At 34.3% G+C, this 17,675-nt stretch overlaps 2 protein-coding genes across 2 annotated transcripts in view; both read left to right on the plus strand.

Moving 5' to 3' along the window:
* Positions 1-451: 451 nt before the first annotated feature.
* Positions 452-17,675, plus strand: part of LOC142339131 (uncharacterized) — a 55,989-nt gene continuing 38,765 nt past the window's right edge. Inside the window, exon 1 of the mRNA XM_075388880.1 lies at positions 452-459. The gene's annotated coding sequence lies outside the window, so the exon portion shown is untranslated. The remainder of the gene's footprint in view (positions 460-17,675) is intronic.
* Positions 10,034-12,052, plus strand: LOC142339132 (inositol polyphosphate-5-phosphatase A-like). The gene is given in 2 exon segments (XM_075388881.1): positions 10,034-10,802; positions 10,804-12,052. Coding segments are annotated over 2 exon segments (1,233 nt in total). The 5' UTR covers positions 10,034-10,064; the 3' UTR covers positions 11,299-12,052.

Consider the following 17,675-nt stretch of genomic DNA (forward strand, 5'->3'; position numbering starts at 1 on the left):
CCTGGTAAGTGATGGCATTGTAAATGATGCCCATACCATTTGCGTTGATTGATACACAATTTTGCCAAGAAATCCTCAACTCGCTCCTCCTCCACACTTTCTCAACCTTCATAACAACATTTTCCCTGCAGCCATACTGTTCAATGTTGTCAGCCTTTTTGACAGAAGACAGGTTCCCTCGATCAAAAAAACGACTTTTTTCTTGTTAATGAATAGCTCAGAGTCCGCAGAAGAAATGCCCTGCCGGACAGTTTTTTGTGACAAGCGTCAACAGCCAAATGTTTCTCCAGAGGACTCAGTGATTCCCGTCAACACTTGACTTAGTATTTTCCACAAGAGGATTGCTTCAGTCTTCTTTTTGAATGAATTTTTTTATGCATCTGGACTAATTTCTCTGGTCTTGAACACCCTTGTCTTGGTTTTGAATTATCAATTAATCCGAGATAACTTATTAAATAGGCTCTAAAACTGTTCAATAATTTTGATAAGCTGAATGATGGCTCTTATACGGTTTGACGCTTTTTCACATCAATTAAATAAAAACTCTTTGTTTGCGTCAAATGCAAGTACACCTTGAGATCCGCCCTTTCTCAGCATGTTTGAGGTAATTGATCGTTTGCATTAAATGTCGGCTCTAATACCGTTATATAAATAATATTGATTTAACTTTGATACCTTATGCTGATGATAGCCTCGTCTTCGCTTCTAGTAAAGGTGAAAAGAATGCAAAGAATTCACTGGCCAAAATATGATTAAGGTAACAAAATATTTCAGAGAATATCGGTTAAGTTTGACTTCTTTTAAAACGTAGTTCGTTGGTTTCGGCAGTTTAAAGTAACAAGTCGCAGGACACACTATTAGTATATAGCAAAGTAATAAAAAGTCTGAAGTTTGTAGTATTTAGAACTATCAAATGGTATTGAGTCACAAATAATTAGACGTTAGCAGAATCACGATGGATTAAAAAAAAAGACTCAGTTTGAACTCGACTCCCAGGCTCAAACTTACAAATTTTACTTCAATTAATTTTTTTGCGCATCTAAAGCTTTCAGCTCTTTTCATTCAGACCATTCAAAAACCTTTGATGAGTTCTCTAGAAAAGCATTTGAATGATCTCGAAAAATTTCCTTCGCTTAAATTGAAACTACTGTGGCATAGAAGCATAAAAAGTCAACAAGTTGGCATTGGACAATTATTTGATCAATACTCATTTTTATACCTCTGAAAGTATATCCGGCGAGAAAGAAAAGCTTTCTATACGACATGGATTTTAACATTTGCAAAATATTCTATCAACGAACATATTCAAAAAATATTTTTCTATGACCTCAGATCAACAATTTCCTAGTCAACACTTTTCATGCCACATCAAAAAAATGTTGTCCAGATCAAATCAAATGAGGGGTTTCAAACAAGCACAATGGTATTCAAAAAATTGTTGATAAGAAATAAAATTATCAATTTCTTTATTGTGGGAAAAATACTGCATGTATTTTTCGGGGCTCAAGTGTTGAATGGTATACTAGGCATTCATTCCTTAATGAGCCGAATTTAAATTCATCAAACAAACTTAAGTTACGTTCGCTAGGATCAATTTTCCAGGGCAAAAAAGCTGTACATCAGCTTTTTTCTTCATTGATTTGGTTGCGCTTCGATCTTTTCTAATTGGCACCTCAATGTTGATACTACGTTACATTAGGAAGTTTCATCGCCTCTATGGAACCAAATTGCTCAGATATTTAAAAACAAGAATTTCGCGAATGTATTTATCAAATGATTGCAGTTGCATACGTTTTCTGAACACTTTGTAAAAATTAATATGTACAACGCTTAAATTTTGTTTATATTTCTTTGGAAATTTGACTAAGTTTCTCTGTTTAACTTACGTGTATAACATCTGTGTTCAATGACAACGCAGAGGATCAAAAATATTTATTTAAATGGCAGACTTGTAAACGCGAGAAGTGATGCGTTAGATATCCCAGTGTTTCACAAAGAAAAAATTTTTGCTTATCACAAATCTCAAAGAGTAGCTAGTTTTCGCATTTTTTAAACTTTGAAAAAATTTTTGAATGAATCGTTTTCTTGTCTCACACAAAGGCAATATTTTTCTCGTTAACTGTAGAAACATCGCCAACATCTTCTCTTTTGCTCATTTCTTGAGTTACTCTGCAGGGATTGGTTCAAGTAATAACTCAAAAACCTTCCGCTTATCAAATTTTTGTCTTCGCATAAAACAAAGTTTTGTATCATACTATAACAAAAGGGTCAATTCGCTATCTTTGGACTTCATCTCCACCTGGTAAGTGATGACGTTAAAAAGGATGCCCATACCATTTGCGTTGATTGATACACCGGTCTAGTCAGCTATACTCAACAATTTAGCCAAGAAATCCTCACCTCGCTCCTTCTCCACACTTTCTCAACCTTCATAACAACATTTTACCAGCAGCCATAATGTTCAATTTTGTCAGCCTTTTTGACAGAAGACAGGTTCCCTAGATCAGAAAACGACTCTTTTCTTGTTAATGAATAGCTCAGAGTCCGCAGAGGAAATGCCCTGCCGGACATTTTTTTTTGTGACGAGCGTCAACAGCCAAATATTTCTCCAGATGACTTAGTGATTTCCATCAACAGCTGTATATTCCACAAGAGTATATTCCACAAGAGGATTGCTTCAGTCTGCTTTTTGATCAAAATTTTGGGGCATCCGTACTAATTTCTCTTGTCCTGAACACACTTGTCTGGAGTTTAAATTCAGAATTAATCCGAGAAGTCGTATTTAACAGGCCCTAAAACGGTGCAATAAGTTTGTTAAGCTGAATGATGGCTCTAATTCAATTTGATACTTTTTCAAATCAACTAAACAAAATCTCGTTTTTTGCGTCAATTGCAAGTATCCCTTGAGATCCGGCACCTTTCACCATCTTTGAGGTAAACAATCGTTTGTATTAAAAGCCTGCTCTAATACCGTACTCTAATTAATATTGATCTAAATTTGATACTTATTGCTAAAAATTGCCTCGTCTCCCCTTCTAGAAAATGTGAAAAGCAGGCAAAAAATTCTCTGGCAACAAACATAATTATGTTTATAAAATATTTCAGAGTACATCATTAAAGTTTGACTTCCTTAAAAATATAGGTCGTTGGTTTCGGCAACCTACAGTGAAAAGTCCCAGGCCATATTATTAGTAGATAGCAAGGTAATCGAAGGTCTGAAAGGTTGTAGTATTTAAGACTATCAAATGGTATTGAGTCACAGTTATTTAGACGTTAACAGGGGCATGATGGATAAAAACAAAAGACCTAGTTTGAAATTGACTCCCAGGCTGAATCTTTCAAATTTTACTTCATTCAATGGTTTTGTTGCATCTGAAGTGTTCAATTTTTTCATTCAGATCAGTCAAAAACCTATGATGAGTTCTCTAGAAAAGCATTTGAACAATCTCAAAAAGTTTTCTTTCGCTTGAATTGGAAATTATTGTGCACATAAAGATAAAAATGTAATTAGTTGGCATTGAACAGTGCATTGACCAAATCTCATTTCGATACCTGTGAAAGTATATCCGTGGAGAAAAAAAGCATTCAATACGACATTAATTTTAACATTTGCAAACATCTTTCTACATCTGCAAACAGATCAACCTTTTTTCTAGTCAACGCTTTTCACGACACATCAAAGTATTGTGATCACTACCGAATCAACTTAGAGATTTCAAACAAGCGAAATGGTGTTCAAAAAGTTGTTGATAAGGCACTACATATATCAATTTCTTGATGGTGTAAAAATTACTGGAAGTTTTTTCGTGGTGTGAGTTCCGAATGGTTTTCTGGACATTCCTTCCTTAATGAGCCGAATATAAATTCATCAAATAAACTTAATATACGTTCCTTAGGAGCAAATTTCAAGGGCAAAAAAGCTTTACATCAGCATTTTTCTTCATTGATTTGGTTGCGCTTCTATCTTTTCTAATTCGCTCCTCATTGTTGATACTACGTTACATTAGGAAGTGTCATCGTATCTATGGAACCAAATTGCTCAGATATTTAAAAACAAGAAGTATACGAATGGTGATTATCAAAAGATTTCAGTCGCATACGTTTTTTGAACTCTTTGTAAAAATTAAAATGTACAGCGCTTAAAATTTGTTTAAGTTTCCTCCAAAATTTGACTAACTTTTTCTGCTTAACTTACGTTTTCAATTTCTGTGTTCAATGACTCAAAAGGGGATTCAAAATAAATCAAACAACCGCATAATTGTCAACGCGCAAACTGATGCTTTAGATATCACAGTGTTTCACAAAGAAAAATTTCTGCTTATCGCAAATTTCAAAGAGTAGCTGGTTGTCCCATTTTTTAAACTTGTAAAGTATTTTGGAAGAAGTCATTTTCTTGTCGCACAAAAAGAGAATAGTTTTCTCGTTAACTGTGAAAACATTGCAAACATCTTCTCTCTTGCTCAGTTCTTGAGTTACCCTGCAGGCATTGGTTCAAGTAATAACTCAAAAACATTCTGTTTGTCGAATTTTTGTCTTCGCATCTGAAGCATTCAGCTCTTTTTGTTCAGAACATTCAAAAACTTATGATGAGTTCTCTAGAAAAGTATTTGATCTATCTCAAAAGTTTTCCTTCACTGATATTGCAAATTATTGTGGGATAAAAGGATAAAAAGGTAAGTCATTGGCAGTGAACAATGCATTGACCAATTCTCATTTTTATACCTCTCAAAGTATATCCGGCAAGAGAGAACATCATTCAATACGACATGGATTTCAACATTTGCAAAATGTTTTATCAACGAATGCACTCAAAAAATATTTTTCTAGGACCACAGATCAGCTTCTTTTCTAGTCAACTCTTTTCATGCCACATCAAAAAAATATGATCACTACCGAATCAACTGAGAAACTTTAAACAAGCAAAATGATGTTCAAAAATTTGTTAGGGAACTACAAGAATCAATTTCTTGATAATGTGAAAAATACTGAATGTTTTTTCGGGGCTTGAGTTACGACTGTTTTAGCTTTTATGAAGTTCACGGAAAGTTTGAATCTTTTTTAAAATTTAATGTGGTTGCTATTTGTATAGTTTTAATTGCAATCTTTAGCCATGATAACTTCATTCTTTAGGCGATTACACTGCTAAGTTAAGTCTTTCTAGTTCCTCTAAACAGGAGCGCGTTGTAGCAAGGCGCGGCATTCTTAAAATGCCTATAAGTGAGCTTGGCATTATTTTTTTTAATACAAGTAAATTGAAAAAATTAAGGTAACTGATAACGTATAAGGTATATGGATCTAATCGCTGTGGCCATATTTGATAGGACGTTTTTGAGTTTTACATGAATGTTTAAATTAGAATCAATCTTTATACATAAGTATCTGCAGTGACTTTGTGGCTTATTTTCTTGTCCCCTGAAAAACTATTGGATCAAAATTTCCATTCTATTTCGAGACGCAAAGAAGTTCAGTTTTACCGGTATTCGTGTTTAATTTGTTTTGCTTTAGATAATTATCTGTTTTCTCCAGTATTTCAGATACACATTTTTCCAGTTCGCTGGCATGGTTTCTGCTAAAATGGAAACTTGTGTCATCGAAAAATTGAAATATGTCGAGGTTTCCTTGTACCTTTTCTTCGAAAATCAAAAATGTAGAGAAGATAAACCAGTGGCCCTAAAACCGTGCCCTGTGGAACACCATGATTTGTTTCCAAACATTCTGAGTAAACATCATTTATTTTAACACACTGCTGTCTGTTTTCAAGAAATGAAGCAAATAGATCAACTGCACTTTCTGAAAAACCGTAAGCTTCAATCTTTTTGAGAAAAATTTCGTGCGATATTGAATTAAATTCTTTAGCTAGATCAATAGGAAACAGCAAAAAAATTTTTTAATTTATCATAGTTTTCTAGTAACGCCTCGATTAAGTGTAAAACATCTTCTGTTGAAAAGTTTCGTTTTTGAAACCCAAACTGTGTACTTTTTAAAGTTTTATTTGTATAAATTCGTCAACCTGATTGAGAAGAATACGCTCAAAGAGTGTTGCAAACATTGGAATAATTGAGATAGGCCTATAGTTCTCACAAATTTCTACATCCCTTTTCTGTAGATCGGATTAATAGAAGCAAGTTTCAAATTTTCAGGGAAAATTTTTTGTTGCTAATGCATGTGTTAAAAAGAAACTGCAAATGGGTTCCGATTGCAAACTTTGCTGCCTTGATTGCCCAAGCATTAAAATGACTGGACCTGGAGACTTATTGTTGTCCAGTGAATCAATGGCATCATAGATTTAGAGTGACTGTTCCGGAGCAAAACTTTATCCGAACTTCTAAGCGAGAAGTATTTGGAGTGCTCACATATTGTGCATTGTATAAGCCTAATTTTTGGTAACACTTCTATTGAGACAATTTGCTATATCAAGTGCATTTTCTGCTTCTCTTTCACCATCGACTAGTTTGTCTATAACGAGATACTCCCTCTCTTTGCCAATTTTTTTTCGATGAAACTCCATTGTTCTTTATTTGTTGGTAGTTCATTGAATAATTGTTTTGGGCTGTATTTAACTGCTTATTAACCAAATTTTGTTGATATTTGAAAATGTTATGTGCTTGTTCCGGTGGGTGCTTTTTAAAAAGTCCAGATTTTGTGGGCTCCAGATTTAAAAAAAGTCTATGATTCTCTTGATTTCTTCTCTCCGTTCTTTTGTTAGCCAAGTTTTTTCAGCAGTTTTTTTTCTGGTTTAAAGCTTTTTATAAGTGGAGCGTAAAACTCTAGAGTAGTACAGAAAACGTTTAAGAAAACATTGTAAATGTTATTTTCATCTTCACACTGATATAAGTTACTCCAGCACTGATTTGAAAGATCAAGACTAAATTTATTTGCATCGAACTTTTTCTTTTGTTTCTACTGATAAAACTTTTCTTCCTGTTTCCAGTTTCAACAAGAAAATTGATAGTGTACAAAACATTCCAGTGATCCATTCAAACTGATGGGGAAATTTCTGAGCCTCTTGAATTTGGTTTCTGCTGGAAAACCCATGATCGATTAGATTTACGCATTGGCTGGTGGCTCGTGATGTTTTTTCTGTGTTTGATAAAGTATGTCCAGAATTATTCGCAAATTCATCCAATAAAGTTGATTCCCTTTTGTTGAAATAAGGGGTATTATAATCGCCAACTTCGTCAGTGATTGAGTACGCCGAGGAAGTTTCTGAAGTTAATTCGTCGATGAAAGTTTCCCACGTTTTTATTTGGACAATACGAAGCAATAATTAGGATTTCGCTAACCGATAGCCCAGATTTTTCTACGCATAAGGACTCAAAAAGCGTTCAGTGAGTACAATTAGATCATTTCGGTGTTTTGAAGATATTTCCCTAGGAACCCAGATAGCAACACCCCCACCCTTATTTACTCTTGTCTTTGATGAACTTGATTTTGAATAAAATTTTTGTTTTGGACTCAAAAAATTCTCTGGATAAATATTTGTTTCATTCAACCAAGTTTCAGTTAGGATCACTTTTGTGTTTTGAGTTAAATTTGTAAAAAAAATCTGTGAAAATTTCATATCTATTTTTTAAACTACGTGCATTGAAGAAGCAAATGTTTAGATTTTTGCAAGACTTTTTTAACTTTAGCTATCAACATGTCCGATTCACGAATGTGAGAAAAGGGACCCGGATTTAGATGAATATCACCACTTAGTAGCAAGCGCATGAAGTGTAAGAAATATTTTGCAAAACTTCAAAAAATGAAAAAAAGAGGAACCTAATTTTCACATTATAATTATCAAGATTTTGGTTGTGTGACATAACCGAATATATAATTTTTTTTTCTTTTGAAATGCTAAATAAAAAAGCAACAATTATTAGGTTGGAAAATCTCATTTTTGCTGACGAAAAGAACATTAAGTCACACAACCAAAAGAATTGATTGAAAACGCTGAATTTGTCGAGTGCAATGTTGTTTTGTGATACAGTAATATTATGCTGTTGAAAATAATTCCGAATACTCTTGACACTTTTTTTACTCCAGCGGAATTAAAGTGAACACCATCATTAGATATTTCAGATGTTGTAATGTTGCATTTCAAAACCTCTACTTTAGTCCATTTTAATGTTCAATTTAGCTCCAAAGCAGTTTTCCCAATTGCTTATTGAACTCCTCAATTTCAATATTATTCGAGTCACGCCCATAATGGCCATTTTTAACTTGTGGAATTTCAGCAAGTAGAACTCGGGGAGACTTACACTTTTTAATTGCTTTTGTAACAGTTTCACATAATTGAGATACTGCGGCCAACCCCGAAACACCCTTTTCAATACTATTATCAGCCGCATGAAAAATGAGTGATTGGCATTTTACTCCTGACAAATACTGTTCGACTGTTTGTCCCAAATCAATAATTTCGGCAGAGGGATAAGAATGAATCCCAGAATCACAAGAAACATCAGATTGTCGTATTTTTTGTATGTGCTGTCTGAAATTATAAGATGGTTAGTGTTTCTGTTAATAATTTTTGGAAAAAACTTTTGTTCCGACGGCTCAAAAAAATTAGTCGAATTTTGAATTTTGTTTATACAATGAGTTTTCCAATATCGAACTGTTCTTGTCCCGTAAATATCCGAATTCCAATTGGAATTGATCAATCATTCGACACTGGTACGCGTTTGCATTATCTTTCATTTCTATCTGCTTTTGTTTTTCAATAACATGGTTTTGTTCTGATATCGTTTGAGCTTGTTTGTCGATTAATTGTTTCTGTTCTTGTACGATTTCGTTTTTTTTTTGCTTTTGCATGTCCTCGATGGTGTTTGTAAAATTGAAAGTTTATTGCTCAATTCAGTTTTGTCTGCTGAGGCATTTTTAATCAAAACCGGTTGGATTTTGATTTACGCAGCAAATTGCATTTACCAACTGTTCTTCTCTTGACTTTTGCTTTTTTTGGAGGGCGAAGCTTATGGTAGTCTCATACATGAATGACGAGAGTCTTCCTTTTTGTTCAGCCTGTTGTTGGCTGTGTTCAATTACTCTGATGTTTACGCATGTGAGTGTACGGACTGTTTTCATCAGGTGTGTTCTATCAAGACTGTATATATACGGATAAATACTATTTACCTTTTTTCTTAACATTCAATGATGTATTAGTATCTCGTTTGGCTTTGATGAGTTATAACTCCTGAATTTTTTCCTTTTTGTGCCTAATCCACAAAAAAATTCACAGGAAAATAAATTGTAGTTTTGTTGATTGCGTATCGGTTTGAGCTTCAATGATTTCGGCAATGGTTTTTGCTGAGCACGATATGCGTTTTCGTTGAAAGAAATGATATAAACTGCTAAAATGGACTTATTTGCGTTCGTTTTCTATCGGTTAGTATAGGAGATTAAGCAAACTAGTTAACAATTTGCCGAAGTTATTATATGATTGTAAAGCATTATCCAGTCTTCGGTTTTGGGTAAATTTGGAATGAATGCGCCGAATATGAATAGAAGTTTCAACTGAGTTAGTTTAAGAAAAGTAAAAGAAAAACTCAAGGAAAATCCGGATAGAAGTTCTTCAGTTTTCGATAAGCAAAAGTCAATTTCCACGTGAAATATTTTCAACTTGATCAGGCCGCCATCCTTTTACGCTGGTATTTGCATTGTGAATTTAGGAGCCTTATGGTTGAATGAATTTCAGGATCTTTTCCGTTTGTGCCCCCCCCCAGTACGTTTTGCGCCCCCAGCTACAAAGCACGTGCCATTATGCAAATAATATGCACCCACTAAGCTGGGGGGGGGGGCGCAAACGGAAAAGATCCGAATTTCACTTAGATGTCAACTTACTGCTGCTTACAGAAAGCAGGTAAACGTCTATCTGGATTTTCTCTGGAAGCGATTTCGTTATTTTAGATAGTTATTATCTATTTTATATGGGGCATAAAAACACGAGGTTTAGAAACAGATTAGATCCGTTTTTTAAAATCTACCTCCTCACAACAAAAAATATATATATATATATATATATATATATATATATATATATGTGTGTGTATATTTTATAGATTTATGGGAATTGAAATGTGAGTGAAATGTCTCGAAGGGTGCTGTTAGTCACAGCCAATGTCGGCTCGCTATTTGAGCAACCGGATCGTCTTTTACCTCACTTCAAACAACAGTTCGGAGATCTTCTTCTCTACGAAAAGCCTGATTTTTTCGCCCTGCATCTTCAAGAAGTTGGCGGAAAGTGCAATGACCTTGGACGTAACTCGCATCTATTGGATGCAATTATCCACTTCTTTTTCGAGCACAAAGCGCTCTCAATGTACACAATTGGACGAGCGTTCATTGATCAAGATTTTAAAGATGAGGAGCTTTTCACTGCTCTTGGAAGTATATATCTAGTTCATCAATCGATTGCGGAACACACCGAAATTTTTTCATTTACAGAAAACCAATATATACCCCTATCACCGCTGAAATTTGTCTCCACTACTCTTGAGCAATGCAATTACGTTGATAGGCAAAAATTCCCGGTGCAGTATTTCCCCCTCGGCAGGCTCTCAAGGAAAGGATTTATGAGGACAATGTGGTCGGTTGTAAATTTAAAAATGGAGCTATCCAACATCCATTTGTTTCACGACGATTCCAACATCAAAGCGCTTCAAGCTTCACCTTCCGACTACGCGGTTTTTAGACGCAATGCATTGTCCTATTTCCTGGGAAAATTAGACATTTCAGTCCCCTCTTTTATATTCGGTGATTTCAACTTCCGAACCGATACAAAAGCCTTGATCTCTTATCTCATATCCGAAAAACGCTACACTCTATCAAAATCCATGATCAAAATCCATGAACAAAGTTTCAATTGACAGCAAAGTATCAGAGGACGCTAGCGAGAACATAATGGAAGTAGAGACTAAGAAGTTCAACTTAAAACATGATTGGATGAAGTCGAAAGATTTTCTGCGTCAATTTGACACGGAAGTTAAAGCTTTTCCCTTCCTGAAAGAGCTGCCGGCTGATTACATGCCAACGTATCCTATTTGCGAAGATAGTGCAATGGCGTATAATAATTCACGATGCCCCAGTTGGTGTGACAGGGCTCTTTTCTGCCCTGAGGCGTCCCGAATGATTGATCACTCGGAACCGGTAACGTACAGCATTCTAGGAGCTGATTTTCCAATGGGAGATCACAAACCTGTATATGTCGCGTTTTCCCTACGTCCGGAAGTTAAAAACAATATCGCAATTCCAAATTATCGTTCTCCCGTGGCATCTAAAACCCCGAATAACTTCTATGAGCTGAACATGAACAGCTACTAACTAATCATTGTGTAGACTAACAATAATACCTCAAAAGTTTGCAAAATTTTGTAACCTGGGAAGTCACCGTGCTTATCCAAGCTTTATCGCGTCTGTCAACAGATGATTTGAGTCTTAATTTTGAAATTTGATTACTTTAATTTCAAAAATGTTTTAATTCTAATTTCATATTCTGTGATCTCCGGTAATTGATCGCAAATCGGATCATTAGTTGTGTGAGACTTCGCAAAGAGAAGTTAATTGAAAATATAAACTGGGAGGAGGACGCCGGTACAGCCGAACGGGGGTAGAGCAGAATGCTATAAAATTTGTTGTACTCACATTGGTCAGCCAATCAAATTTAAACATTCGGCTTATTCTCATTTTTATCATTCGGCTCTGCGCGCGATCGGCGCTAAGTCATAGTTCCAAACTGGGACACTTCTTTCGCTGGCACACACATACACTGTCGCTATTTTTGTATCGTGCAGTATTATATCAATGGCAATTAACTCTGACTCGGAATAGCAGGTCTTTTCCATTTTGTTGAAATCACTAATTTTGTAATATTTAAAGTTTTTATGAATTAGATGTAATTTGCTATCATTCAATGTTTAGGCAAGATAATTACTAGTCTTGATGTTTAGTGGCTAATGAATTATTTTAGATTTTCTCTTTTGTATTTGTGTCAGTCAGAAGACTAATTCTATTTGCAATGATGACTAATTCTGTGTCATAAGCTTAGATTTCAAATTAAAAATTTATGTCGGCTTAATCGTTTTCAAAAGAACTGAAACCGAAATTTTGCTTGTCTCAAAGACCAAAGAGTGAAATCAGATCGACCTGATCGAATTGCGTGCCAAAACAGTTCGATGGTAAAGTTTCTGCAAATAGTATTTGACATCGAAATATGAATTCAGTCTTATTTTTGTTCCGACCCCACTTTATTTCAGTTTTGATAATGGATATTGTCGGTGAGCATTTGAAAAATCTAACGGATTTAATAAAGCGTGAAAATTGGACGCAGTCAGTGCCATATTTTAAAGACATAGCAAAAACTATCCGCACCCATGAAATATTCAAAGACCTTGTTAAAGATGTGAACGATGAAACGCTTTTGGTAATCATGGGAGCTAGCTTAGCTATGATTTTGTTTATGATAATATTTCAATTACTTTGTTGGGTTTGCGGGAAAACTGTGAAAAAATTGGACCATATCTTGCTGACGGGGCCGGAGGATGTAGGCAAAACTCGTATGTTTCTCCATCTCTCAAACAACACTATATTCCAGCATACATGCACTTCACTCAGTGAAAATGTAGCTCCCGTAAAACTGGGCAAGAAGGATTTCACCCTAGTTGATGTACCTGGGAACGGGCGAATCGTTTGGCCCATATTTGATAAGTTTAAGTCTTCATGCGCAAGAATTATGTTCCTCGTTGACAGCTGTGCTGTATTCAAAGAACAGAAAGCTCAAACGGGCGAATATTTGTTTACAATTTTAACCGATCCCGTTATTGCGAAACTCAAACCAACCGTAATTATAGTTTGTACAAAACAAGACGCCCCAATGGCTAAGAGTACGGTGTTGATAAAACAAGTTCTGGAATCTGAATTGACGACGCTGAAAAAGACCTCACAAGCTACCTTGAGTGATATTTCTGATTCCCGGGATTCAGCTGGAAGAAACAAGAGGGCAGCGATACTGGCCGAAGGGCGAAATGGAAATGTCGATTTGTCCCTCTTACCTTACAAGGTGAAGTTCGTCGAAAGTTCGATACCGAAAGGGGAGAAAGATTGTCCAATTTTGACATTTGACCAAAGTTGCCTCAGATGATCAACGTATTGTGGGTTTTTACTATTGGGTTGGTTTAAAGTGAAATAGAGTATTTACGTTGATGTTGCTTCATTTGCTGAACTATGTACAGCTGAACATTATAATGAGTTTGTTTACGAGTGTTTTTTCGAAGATTACCGGTTTTCGTTGTGAAGGTTTTGAGTTAACTAGACCACTCGAATTCTGCTATCTTTTTGCTTTCACGATATTTTTACTAAATAAGACCTCTCCCTAAGACTACCAGAATCAATTCGAACTTTAACGTACATTTTAGTGAGCAAATATGACCACTTAATCATGAATTGTACCTCAAGCGCCTGTCAATCGAAGAAACAGTTAATTGAAAGCTAACATAAAGTATTGATTTTTACTAAGGAGTTGAATCAAGTTTTATATAACGGGGCTCTAATATATCTTGGTAGGAATAATTGATGTTTAGTGAATGAGCTGACATAAATAGCTCTTGATGGGTGAAGAAATGATTGAAAACTACTGCTAGTGCTTGATTTACAGTAATGAACGCTAAAACTATGCAAACGCAAACAGCTATGACAAAGGAATGTGTCGCACGTGTTCTTAAAATGATCACGGGTGAAGTAGATGAAGTTTAAAAATTTTTGTTTGATTGAAGAAGAGTAGTGACAGACTCAACAAAGACCTGCGACGCGTGTGTTTTGCAGTTAACGTAAAATTTTTGTAAATGTGAATAAAATTTTCTGAGTGGCGAAGTTCTTGAGAAATTTAGCATATAATTTTTATTTCTAATAAATCCATCCTCTATTCAATATTAGTAATTTTTTGTGCTTTTAACTTTTTATCAACTCTTTGTTGAAGGTTCATGTGAAACATAAATCGAAGAAGTTCCAAAAGCCGAGTCATTTAAACGCCCGAGCCCTCATATAAAACCGTTCTTCGGAATTCTCAATTAGAAAAAAAAGTGTTCATAAGTTTTTGTTGATTTGAAATTTAAGAATTTAAAAAATGAGAAGCTTTCTATCAATCTAGTCACGTTACATTAATTTTCATAGTGCTGTGAACTTCAGGTTCAAAATTTTCGATATGCTGCATGTAATTATATTGCCCACATATAGTTATAACTAGCTGTCATCGCGATATAAAAGTTCCAAATTTTATCAAATAAAATTCTATGTTTGAAGATTTCTGTTTCGCTACTATTTGTTAGCTGATGAAGGTTTTTTAGTTCAGTGTTTATGTTATCTTTCTTTAATTCACTGCCTTCTGAGTTCATCGGTTATGGAACAAGATGTATCGTCGAGCTATACACTTCGAAAAACAGTCAGGAGAAAAGCGAACATCCTAATTTTTGTCGTTCTGTTAGCCGGTCCTTCTAACTTATTTTTTCAGAATTTTGAAGCCAATCTAACAAGGATTTCAGCATGAAAGACTGAAAAAATATAGTCCTTATTTATCTAATTAGCTCCTGGTGATAATTTTTTTCGAAGTTCACTTTTTTGTTCCGACCCCTCTTGAGGGGGGGGGGGGGGGGGGGAGGAACTATATACTCAAATGGTTTTTTTTGTTCAGTCAATTTTGGCCGATCGATATATTCATCTTATAGAGTTGAGACTGGTATCATTAAAAAGCTTGTCCAGCGTAGAATATGGAATTAAAAAGATTTTTTGATTTTGACTGGGAGATATCGAGGTTTAAACTTTCGAGAAAATAGAGTGAATTCCGTTGGTTTCATTCACCTTTTTTCGGAATTTTTGACTAAAATTTCGCCAATTTTGATAGAATTTAATAAAAATTTTCAAGAAAATGTTGTTGATTTTACGTTTAAAGACAAAATATATTGTCGGCTATTTTCATTGATTTTTTTGCCACAAATTCCGGCTAAACATTTCACAAAATCCAGACTTTTTTCATCAAAAACAGCACGAAATAAGTTTCTTTCGTCCACTCTGATTAAATTTGCAGGAAGTGCACACTCAAACACCACTAGCACAATCTTTGTAGACTGATAAGGGGGCTTATTCCTTTTCAACTTCCGTTGAGAGTGCTCTGTAAATAAAACTTTGCCGTTTTTTGCTGACTTTATTCGTTGATTATCAAAGAATCGGCATTTATTTTTGATTTTCTAACAAACAAAATATCTATATCAGTGACATTCCAAAGATTAAATATTCCTAATGGACAATCCGCATTAGCAGGACTAGTTCTGTACCAACCTTGGACCATTACAATCCAAAAATAATTCGTTACAATCTTTTTATTAATTGAATAACAGAACATTTCAAATCAAAGCTCACTAGTGATAGGTCCTATTGGCTTACTAATTAAATTGAAATTAATTTATCTAGGTGATTGCTTGAAAGCTTATAGTCGTTTTGACTTTTAAAATATTTGATTTTTAAATAAAAATGGCTTATTGAACTTTGCCTCCATTTTTCTCTTAATTTGGTCAACTTGAGCTTAGTGTCAGCAATCAAAGAGTGCTCCCTCTTTCTACTGAATGGAAGTTTAATCTATTTTGCGGTTTTACGCCTTAAGTTATGGTGATCTGGCTTTGATACTACTAGATTTCACAATTTTTTTTTTAGTTTTTAGGTTTTGCCAATTTTTCATGTTTTCTCTTTTTGTGAAATTATCACGTTATTATCAGTTCATATATCACATTTTTCGCGTTAAAAATAACGCACAATTGATAATATTTAAATCCTTAAAGATATAGATTGTGGTTCTTTACCGCTTCGACAGTACTTTCTCGAAGAATTTAATTGAATTTTTTATTTTTGTCTTCAACTGTAGTTTTTACTTTGTCTTTATTACTTAGCCGTCTTTAATTTCCTGTACAATGACTCGGTCTGATTGGCTTTTCCTGGAAAAGTAGATAAGCCGATGTTTTCTGATATTAGAAGATGGATAATGGCTTTCATTACTTTGAAAACAATTGTTTTCCAAAATGAAAAAACAAACATTTCAATTTCCCAATTTTGTTCCTTTTATTGTCTGTTTGTTACCTGGTCTCATTGATTAAAGGTTAAAGATGACATTATTTTTGTCGAGGAAAAGTGACAAAAGGGATTGGTGTCACAGAATCTAATGTTTTTAAAGAATTCGGTATGACTTTACTGGCTTCGACACAAGTTTTTCACAAAAAAAAGTAAATTGATTTTTGTGATATTTGACGTTCTTTTTGTAGACGTAAGACTTGTTCTGGATAATTCCAGGTCTTTAGGGCTGCCTTTGGAAGATTAAACTAGCCTTTTCAATCTTTTCATTTTGTAATTAATGGCTTTCATGTCTTTGGAAAAAAAATTTTTTCCATATAAACAAGTATTACATAATCTTGCTTTTTTTGGTCTAATTGTTACCTAGTTTCATTAATCAGAGGTCACATGATATATTTCAAGGGAAGGTGTCAAAAGAAATTTGTGTCACAAAATCTTGTTTTTGATTTTTGTCATATTTGACGTTCTTTTTGTAGACGTAAGACATATTCTGGATAATTGCTGGTCTCAGGGCTTCCTTTGGAAGAATAGACGAACCTATTCAAATTTTTTGTTTTGTAATTAATGTTTTTTGGAAATAAATTTTTTGCGAAAAAAAACAAGTAGTACATAATTTTGATTTTTTTCTTTTTTGTCTAATTTTTGCTTATTTTCACTAATGAGCGGCCACATAATACATTATTGGTGTTCGACGAAGGTGCAATCGAACATATTTTGGGGATCAAATTATGGCTTTACGGCTTTCAAAGCATTTTCTGGCAAGTTTTAATTGATTTTTAATTTGTCCATTTGTTGTTCTTTTTGTAACTGCATAAAAAAATGAATACTAAGAGTTCTTAATTCCCTTTTATAGAAACATTTGTAATTGTAAACCTATGGGATATTTTAGTTGATTCCTAATGGTTTTCATAACTTTGAAATTAATTGTTTTTTTAAAAAAAATTCAGCGAATTTTCTAACTTTAAAGTTTGTTCTTTTTTGTCTAATTGTTACCAAACTTTACTATGAACTGGTGAATAACCATTTTTTTCTGGTGAGTTACAAGTTATTTTGTTTATCTTCAGTTTTATCTGACGCTATTTTGACTTTGTTATTAAGTTTTGTTTTTAAAACGGACATAAATTTTTTGATGTAATTAATGTTTGTTGTTGTTGTTTGATTTTGAGGTTCGTCTTTGCTCGCTTTCTTAATATCGGCATATCTCATCAATCTAATGCATCATTTTTTACTCCTTTGAGTTATTTGCTTTGGAGGCTATATTTTCGTTCATACACCAGTTTTTTTCGAAAAAATACTTGAATTTTTTGTGTTTTTCCTTCTGTTCCTCATTTGGTAGACAATTATGCCAAAATTGTGGATGAGCAGGGTCGGAACCTTATGTGCCATCGCACATTACCGAGTCGCCTTGTTCCCTTAGATGGTTAGTTGTGTGGCATATTTAATAATTTTAAACAAACTAGTAACAAATTGGCTTTGACCTGTTTCTAGACCAAAAATTTTGTTCTCCTCATCCTTTCAGGAATCAATCAGTGTCTCTGGATCATGTGATATTTTTCATAGTATATAAAAATTCGCTCTATGATTTATTT

This window comes from Convolutriloba macropyga, chromosome 5 (assembly GCF_964194025.1).
Source record: "Convolutriloba macropyga chromosome 5, txConMacr16.3, whole genome shotgun sequence".
NCBI classification, from domain to species: Eukaryota; Metazoa; Xenacoelomorpha; order Acoela; family Convolutidae; genus Convolutriloba; species Convolutriloba macropyga.